Source organism: Cebus imitator, unplaced genomic scaffold (genome assembly GCF_001604975.1).
Source record: "Cebus imitator isolate Cc_AM_T3 unplaced genomic scaffold, Cebus_imitator-1.0 Scaffold552, whole genome shotgun sequence".
NCBI lineage: Eukaryota > Metazoa > Chordata > Mammalia > Primates > Cebidae > Cebus > Cebus imitator.
The window spans coordinates 691196-700176 of NW_016107867.1; the positions used below are offsets into that span (position 1 = coordinate 691196).

General features: G+C 58.3%; 1 protein-coding gene across 6 annotated transcripts in view; it reads right to left on the reverse strand.

Moving 5' to 3' along the window:
* Positions 1 to 7117, reverse strand: part of FBXL19 (F-box and leucine rich repeat protein 19) — a 25820-nt gene extending 18703 nt beyond the window's left edge. The window contains exons 1-6 of one of the 6 annotated variants that reach the window (XM_037733865.1): positions 6262 to 7117; positions 3502 to 3702; positions 2021 to 2164; positions 1802 to 1888; positions 1460 to 1678; positions 917 to 949 (exon numbers count right to left, since the gene is read on the reverse strand). In XM_037733865.1, coding sequence (XP_037589793.1) covers positions 917 to 949; positions 1460 to 1678; positions 1802 to 1888; positions 2021 to 2164; positions 3502 to 3702; positions 6262 to 6303 — 726 coding nt within the window. In that variant the 5' untranslated portion in view covers positions 6304 to 7117. Of the gene's footprint in view, positions 1 to 787; positions 950 to 1459; positions 1679 to 1801; positions 1889 to 2020; positions 2165 to 3501; positions 3703 to 4666; positions 4856 to 4975; positions 5885 to 6261 lie in introns of those variants that run through there. The other 5 variants (XM_037733863.1, XM_037733866.1, XM_017515556.2 and 2 more) reach the window with 5 other exon arrangements.
* Between the last annotated feature and the right edge of the window lie 1864 nt (positions 7118 to 8981).

Sequence of the window (8981 nt, forward strand, 5' to 3'; positions counted from 1 at the left end):
TTCACCATGTTGACCAGGATGGTCTCGATCTCTTGACCTTGTGATCCACCCGCCTCGGCCTCCCAAAGTGCTGGAATTACAGGCGTGAGCCACCGTGCCCGGCCGTCCTCACAGTATTCTAACGCAGTGGTGGCCTGGATCACTCTTTTCAGATATGAGGAAACCGAGGCTTAAAGGCACAATGTGACTTGTCCAAGGTTACAAACTCACAAACAGCAGGGGCAGGATTTCAACCCAGTAGGGCAGACTCCTGTGTTGAGTGTCCGTGCCAAGTAATATCTCAATTCTGGCTTTACTATGTGACCTTGGACAAGTCTTCAAACCTTTCTGGGCCTTATTTCCCTTGAATCTAGGTAAACTTTATGGCTTACAAAGCTCACTGCCTTTCAGAACCTCATTAGAGTTATACAGCTCTGTGGGATAAGGGGGCAAGGCAGACAGCAGCATGTCCACTTCATGGATGAGGAAACTGAGGCTCAGGGTGGCAGGACCATACAAAGACTAAATGGTGGAACAGAAATTTGAACTCAGTTCCCTCCCCTATAAGGCTTGGAAAGATGAGGCAAGTAGGTCAGATGGGCCTTAAGGGTTTTTGGGAAGTCAGGGGCTCCTGTGGCCTGGATCCAACCCACCCTCCCACCAACTCATCCCAGGGGTCCGGACGCCCACCGTGGCCAAGTGGAGCTGGGGCAGAACAAGGTGAGCAGGAAGGGACAGGTCTCAGGCTGCAGGGTGGAAGGTGGGGCAAAGGAAGGTGGAAAGGGGAGGGAGGAGGTCCCCGGCACACCTCCCAGTTCTCGGGAGGGAGCCCAGGGTGGCAGGACGAGAAAGCCTGGCTTGGATTCAGAACCCTGGGGGGCAGCAGGCCCGGGCCGCCTGGGTCCGATCCTCGGAGGAGGCAGGCGTCTCCACCCACCTTCTTCAGGTGCCTCTCTCGGCCTCCTTTCACCTACCAGGGTGAGAGGGAAATATGGGGGAAGGGAGAGACCCCATTAGGCCCTCAGGGCCCAGAAATCTAAGGTCCATGCTCTCCTCTTGGACTACAAATCCCAGAAGCCCCCATCCCAGGGATAACTCTGAGCATGCTCACCTTGCACCCAGCGTCCTGGCCCACTGAGCATGCTCCATCTCTCTTTCCTCCCCTCAGGCCCTCTCCAGCCCCTCCCTCCTCCCATGCAGCGATGATCTGAGCATGCTCTCTCCTGCCTGCCTAACCCACCCAGGGCTCCCAAAGCTTCCTGCGGTGCCAGCTCCCCTCACCTGTCCCGCTCCTCCACATTAAGCATGCTCTATCCTCCCCCACCCAATTCCTGAACTACATTTCCCAATAGCCCTTGGGGAACCCACGGAGCGCGCTCCTAGGCCCACGCACCCCCCCTCCCCCCGCTCCAGGACTGGCCAGGACTACAGCTCCCAAAATCCCTCAGGCCAGGCCTAGTGAGCATGCTCTGTGGCTCACCTTTTTCCTTGGGGTGGGGGGCTCATTCCCTGCCTCCCTTTCCTTTCGTTTGGGGGGCCCAGGCAAGTCCTCTGCTGGGGGCCCGGCAGGCAGGGGGCCCTTGCGCCTGGGCGGGGGCGGTGGAAGCGGCGGCTCCTCTGTCAGCTTCCATCCACTCCCCAGGCTAGCGCCTTCCTCGCCGTTGTCGGCCCTGCGGCGGCCTGGCCCCTCACCTGAATCCTGGGGGACAGAAGCTGGGGATGAGGACCTGCACAGCTCCCTGATACCACCACCCACCCCCACCCCCACCCCCACCCCACCTCGCCTGCCTGGAGCTCAGCCCAAGCCCAGCCCAGCCCCTACCTTGCTGGTGCGGCCTTCCTGGGTGCAGCGAGGACACTCCCAGCAGTTGGGGATCTCTGCATTGATGACACCCTCAGCCTTTCCCATCTGTAGGCAAGAGTGCAGTGAGTAGGGGGGTGGGGGGGGCGCCAGGAAGCCCAGAACCAAGGTGCCTCCCCCTCCCTGCTCCCTGACAATCTGCCCCACCCCAGACACCAGAGTCCCAGGGCCATCCATCACCTTCAGGCAGCCGGGGTGGACGATCTCGTTGCAGATTGTACACTCCATGAGGCTCAAACCAAATTTCTCTTCCTCTCCCTCCACCGTGTCCTCCTTCCCAGCCTCCCCACACAAGAGGCACACAGCTGTGTGTGGGAGCACAGGCTGTTGGGGGAGACGGCACATCAGGGACCCTGAAAGCTAGCAACAGGGGAAAGACCCTTCCTTCTAGGGACCCTGGCCAGCTACTAGATGAGGTGCAGCACCCACAGGCCAAGCTGGGTCTGATCTGGAGTCCGCTTCTTTTGGGAGTGTGACCTCGAGCAACCAATTTAACCTCCTTAAATCTCCATTTCTGCATCTACAGAATGGGGCCAAGAATCTTTCCCTCGCAGGACTCTTGGGAGAGCGAGATAATACATAAGAGGCACTGATGTGTAGCTGTTATCACCTGTGACTGTTAAAGCTGGACCCAGGGCCAGTGTGACCCTGAAACTGCAGCTGGCTTTGGGGAGGGGGACAGTAACACTCAAGAGGATGTAGAAAACACAAAACAGATTGGGGTGATACTGAGGTCGCTCCATGGGCAGCCCAAGAGTTGCTCTGAATCTCACAATGAACCCGGTTTTGGCAAGACCCCCTGGGAACACTAGGGAAGCCACCAGTCCTGGGGAAGCGGGGGCAGCCTCAGACAGTGCGACTTCAGGGAGGACAGTGGTAAGACTGAGTCATCTCAGGGATGAGGCAGGATCAAGGAAGGAAAAGAGAGGCAAGAAGTTGGGGGATAAAGGAAAATAAGTGAGGGGCTAAGGGGTGAAGAGACCAACCAGGAAAGAGCAGCAGGAGGAAGAAAGGAAGGTGGCGGAGTGGGGAGGGGGACGCAGGATGCAGCTGGCTCCGCGTGGCTGCTAGGGAGGGGCTGTGCTGGAGCCCAGGGACGCTCAAAGGATGAGGAAGGCAGGGCGGAAACCCATGCTTCCCTGGTCCCTACTGTGTGCTGGGCCTTGTGGTAGACACACTAGCATCCATGACATCGTTTATTCTTTACAACTCAGCAAAGGAAACATTTTAGAGAAAAGGAACCTGAAGTTCATTCAATGTGATTTACTCAAGGTCACATAAAGGGCGAGTGTAGCCTCAAATCCAAGACCACCCTGGGTGAGGAAAAGGCCAGAGAAGGGCAAGACCTGTTCAAAGGGGGCCAGCTCTGGGGATGGGTCCCCTCCTGCACAAAGACCTTTGGGGAGCGGTAGAGGAGGGGCTGGGCATTCTGTGGGGTGTGACTCTGAGAGCTGGGAAAAGCCTGAAAGTGGGGACTGGGTCAGATCATTCTTCGCACCTGGACACTGCCCCCAGCTTGGAGCTGAGGACAAAAATCGACATTGACACAAACTAGTGAATGAAGGGAGGACATGAACAAGTGAACAGCCAGCCACTCCACAGCACAGGCTGGGATGCATCGGGAAGGGTGGGCAGAGCCCAGAGGTGGGGGCAGAACTCACGGCAGTGCACTGGCGGAGCAGGCACGACTGCTTCATGCGCCCGGGCCCCCCGAACTTCTTCATGTCTCGGCAGAAGTGGCAATCCCCGCACTCAGTTCGCACACAGGCGCGGCAGCGGCGGCAGCGGGTTCGGCGTCGGCGCGCTCCGGCCCCCGGCCCCCGGCTGCTCGACGACATTGGGGGCGTCAGCAACGCCGAGGGCTGTGGGTAGATGGTGGCAGGGTCAGATGGGCCCACTGGGCCCTGGCCTGGGAGACTTCTGGCAGCTCCCTCCACTCATAGGCAACTAGGGCCTGCCTTCTCCCCCAGGGGGACAAGGAGGTCACCCCCTCCTTTGTATCTGGGGGCCAATTCTCTACTTAAGACCTGTCTCCCTGCAGCAGCTCAAGAGGAGCCCGAGAACTGCTTCCTGGCCTCGCTCCTCTACCGCCTCCTCAGGGTCCCTTCCCCAGCCCCGGGAGCAGGAAGGGACACCAAGGCTCTCTCCTCTGCCATCCCCACACTGGAGCTCCTTGGAAAGGCCAGGCGCTCCTTGTCCGTGGTGTTAGCTTGGAGAAGTCCCAACTCTTCCCCTGTTATCCAAGTGTAAAATACCCCAGGCTCTCCCCAACCTCAGTGGGGTAAACTGCCCAGATTCACCTCCCAGATACACACAGATTCCTAGACGGAAGCTCCATACTTTTCTCCCCCTCACTCCCCACCGCCTTTTCATCCATAGCAGTCATCCAATCTCTCTTGCCCTCAACGCAGTTATCCTCACCAGATCCAGCGAAATCCTTGCCCCCTAGTCCCTAACGATCTCCTCTCCCCCCTAACTCCCCAGGGCTCTGACAGCTCTGGTGATTCGTCTTCAGATGAGACCTTTCTCAGCCCAAGATCTCAGCCCCTCTTGTTCCCTACAGGGCTCCTCCTCCAGGACATCCTCCTCCTCCTCTTGGATCCCTCAGGTCCACCTGGGCAATCTCCCAGATTCCTTGGGATTCTAGAATCCAGCCTGACATCTCCCCAGAACTCAGGATGGGCTCAGTCCTAGACTCCCCAGCTTCCCGGGCTGCTTTCATCTCTAATCATTTAGAATCCCTTGGGTTCCCCCTCCCATGAAAAGCAGATCCTCCAAGATCCATGTGGAATTGGAAGCCTGGAGGGTCTCTTCCCAGAGTCTTACCCCAGATTCCTCCTTTCCAGGGAATTCCAGACCCATCCATGGGGGTAAGGGGCCCTCCAGCGCTCCAGGGGAGGGGCCCGTAGGGCGGCGACTGCAGGTGAGGGTGGGGGCTTTCAAGGGGAAGCAGGGTCTAGGAAGGAGGGCCAGTTCCCCAGGGTGGAGAGGTCACAGGAAGGAGGGCTGGAGATGAGTTTGGAGCAGAGAGAGGGTGAGGCTGGGGGCGGGGAAGGTACAGAGAGGCCGGGCTGAGGATGAATGGGAGTGGGCGCTGCCCAGGTCTGGGGGTGAGGAGGAGCCGCATGAACCCACCTCACACGTGTCCCGGGAGCCATCTCTCCCTTCTCGGCAGCTCCCGGCGGGTCGGCGGCCATCGGCGGCGGGGGGGCCGGGCGGCGCGGGGCGCGGAACGCTCAGAACGCCGGGGTCCACGGCCCCCCGAGGGCGCTCGGCCCCTCCCTCCGGCGGAGGCCGGGACGGCAGCGAGTGGAGATGGGGGGCGCCGGGGGCGAGGCCCTCCCACGGGCTGCGGCGCGGCCCTTCCAGGGGGAGGTCCTGCTCTGGGGGGCTCAGTCCCTCAGCCCCCCCAGGCCAACGGGGGCTCCTTGGGCGCAGGGTGCTCAGCTTCTGCCCGGGGCCCAATCAGTCCCGGGTCCGAGTCCCAGCTCCCCTCCCCCCACCCCGCCCCGCCTCTCCCCAGCGCCCCCGGCCCTTCAACTGGCCCCTTCCCGGACCCCACTGCCCACGGGTCCAGGGCCAGGCCTGGGCCCCCCACCGTTTCCGGGGTTCAAGCCCCGCCCACCGCCGGTTCCCGGGGAGGGGGGGGTCGCTGTAACCTGCCCCCCTCCCCTGGGCCCTCCTCTGGACTGCGACCCCCTGCCCTACGGCTACTGGGCGAGCGCGGGGGGGGGTGAAAGAAGCTGCTCCGGCCCCGCCCCCCCGGCCCGCGCGCACCCCCGCCCTCTCCCCCTCCCCCCAGCGCGCGACCCTCTGGAGATAGGGATTTAAATAAAATTTGAATAAATCCCCCTCCTCAAGCGGGAGGGTGGAAGGAAAGGATAGAGGGGGAGAGGGAAAGGGGAAGGGGGCAGTTGGGGTGTCTCAGCCCCCCTGGTCCCCCGGCCCCGCGCTGCTACGGCCCGGGGCCCTGGCCGCCTCTCTCATCCCTCCTCAGCTCCTTCCTCCTTCCTCCTCTCTTTCCCCCTCCCCTCCCTCCTCCTTCCCTCCTCCTCCTCACTCCCTCCTTCTCCCAAAGGAACCCCGCCCCCTGCCCCCTCCTTCCTCCACCACCTCCACTTTCCAGGACGAACGCGCACAGGGCTCGACGGGAGTTGTAGTCCTGCAGCCACTGTTGCTACGGGGGGAATAACGGGATGCTGGGGGCAGCGGGAACTACAAACAAGATGGCGGAGGGCGTGCCCAGCCGGGAGCTGAGGATCCCGGGAGTTAGAGTCCCGCTGCCCCGAGGCTCCCAGTTGCAGAACATCGAGAAGGAGCGGGAACGATGACTACAAACAAGATGGCCTTCTCCCCCGACCCGACCTCCTTCCCAGGCACTCACACGCCCTCCTGTCCACAACCCTCCGCGTGTGTAGTACCTGACGGGAGTCGCAGTCCATCTGCTGCCTTCCCGCTGCCATTTCTACTCGTCAGGAACAATGGAAAGGTGAAAAGGAACGAGGACTACAAGCAAGATGGCGGAAGAGGGGCATACACCTGACTAGTAGTCGATCTTACGAGGTGCGATGGGATTAGTAGTTTTCTAGCCTTCTAGTGTTGCTTAAGAATGGCGGAACCAGGAGGACGAGGAGACTACCGTAAAGATGGCAGGCCACCTAGCCTCTCCCGGTCTCTGCTTTCCACCACCTTGGGCACCTCGCCCGCTTGTGGTCTTGAAATCCCCCTGCCGGCGGCGCACGGCCTGACGGGAGTTGCAGTCTCCCGGCTCCCGTCTATTATCTCCAGTCGAGACAATGGAAGGGGATGGGGCGGGGCCACTGGCAAAGATGGCGGCTGCAAGGCTGGGGCGACGGCGGCACGGGATGTGTAGTCCAGGTGCCCAGCCTCTTCCTTGCAGAAATGGGGGAAGAGGACTACGGTAAAGATGGCGGCCTCGCCCTTTGACCTCTGCGTCGGTACCTGCTAGGAAATGTAGTTCCCTGCCGAGCTCACCAGAGAAAGGACGTTGCTGTTGAAATGTGAATCTCGGTGGACACGCCAAATTGCGAGCCGACGGAAACGGAAGGACTCTTTCCTCCTCACCCCGCAGCCCGCTTCTGAACAGCCTGGCGGGAAGTGTAGTCCCAAGCTTTCACTCGCGAGTGGAGGAGGAGGATTTATGTCACCAGTGGGCATCAGTGCGGGCTGGGGAGAAAGACGTAGGGCGATCCGAGAATAAAGAATGTCCGCCTCCCCATGGGACGAGGACTTCGTGTTTCAGGGAAGGGCTCTTAAAGGAAGGCAGCGAAGACTTCGTGTTTCAGGGGAGGGCTCTTAAAGGAAGGCAGCAGGAATCCATCAATCTCCTCGCGACCAGGGGGGCGTGGTTCTCGCGGAGATACATTCACTCTCTTGTCTTCTAGAAAGCCTGAGCGCCTCCTCCTCGATACCTGCTCCCCAGACCTCCGGGAATCAGTGTCTTACGGACCTGGGGTCAGAGAGAATTCCCGCCCCGCTCTGCTCCAGGAAGCCACCAAACTGCTTTTTCTCATCTGCAAAATGGGGACAATAGGGATAATGAACCCCACCTCGAAGCACAGTTGGGAGCGTTAAACAAGACAGTGTTCTTGCCACCAAACTGCCCAACTCTGGCACGGGGCACTTTGTGGTAGATCCCTTTCCTAGGTCCTTTCCTGCCCAGCAGTTCTGGGAGCCCAGGAATCCATAATACACGACGCAGTTAGCTCCCGTGAGAGGAAAATTGACGGGCAGGCTCCTCCCAGCTTGAGCCACTCCCCCCGCCCCGCCCCTTCCCATAGGGGTCTTATTACCGAGCACTGCTCCCAGGGGGCGCTCAGTCTCCATTCGACTGAAGTCCTGCAAACACGAATTCCGCAACGGAGTTGCAGGCGCTTCACAGCTGTCCAGGCTCATCGCCTACCTGATTTCCAGTCAGTCTTGGAGGCCTCTGACTAAACATAACTGCCTATGCAAAAGGGACTGCTTCTCATCTCTGCCGTTTTTTGTTTTTTTGTGTGTTTTAAGGTCTTGCTCTGTCGCCTGGGCTGGAGTGATCATAGTTCGCTGCAGGATCATAGTTCTCTGAAGCCTCGACCTCCTGGGCTCAAGTGATCCTCCTGCCTCAGCCTTGCGAATACCTGGGACTTCAGGCACGCGCCACGACACCCAGCTAATTTTTAAACTGTAATTATTTTTTGTTCAGATGAGGTTCTCGCTATGTTCCCCGCTGGTCTTGAACTCCCGGGCTCAAGTGTTCCTTCCACCTTGGCCTACCTAAGTGTTGGGATTACAGGCGTGAGCCAGCAGCCATACCCCCCTTCTCAACCTTCCTCCTCCGCTGGAAAACCTGCTCACTTCTGTCCCCGAGACAGCCCCCTCCCCTTCTCTCTGGCTTCTGTGTTTGGTGCACCAGCCCCAGTGAGGACTTGGTGGGTGTAGTTTTTCTATCAGGAAAGTCAATGGCTGGCCAGTGTAGTGTGAAGTTCCAGCTTGGCAGAGATTTGCCCAAGGTGGGACAGGAGGCTCCTTGCTGTTCAGGCTTTATCAGTCAGGAAATCCCTCCCTAGAGGACTGGCTGTCTCCTCTATCCTCACTGCTTTAATTTGGGCTTGCATGATTGCCTTCTACCCTGTTCCTTCTGCTTCACATACCCCTTCCCACCCTCATCTCACTTCTCCAGCTAGTTCACTAGTCATCCTTCAGGTCTCTATTCATCCTTCAGGTATCTATTTATGTATTTATTTTTTCTACTCTCCCACTTTTTTTTTTTTTTTTTTTTTTTTTTTTTTTTTTTTTTTTTTTTTTTTTTTTTTTTTTTTTTTTTTTTTTTTTTTTTTTTTTTTTTTTTTTTTTTTTTTTTTTTTTTTTTTTTTTTTTTTTTTTTTTTTTTTTGAGATGAAGTTTGACTCCTGTTGCTTAGGCTGGAGTGCAATGGCTCAATCTCGGCTCCCTGCAACCTCCACCTCCTGGCTTCAAGTGATTCTCCTGTCTCAGCCTCCCAAGTATCTGGGATTACAGGCACATGCCACCATGCCCGGCTAATTTTTGTATTTTTAGTAGAGACAGGGTTTCCTCATGTTGGTCAGGCTTATCTCAAACTCCTGACCTCAGGTGATCCACCCGCCTCGTTCTCCCAAAG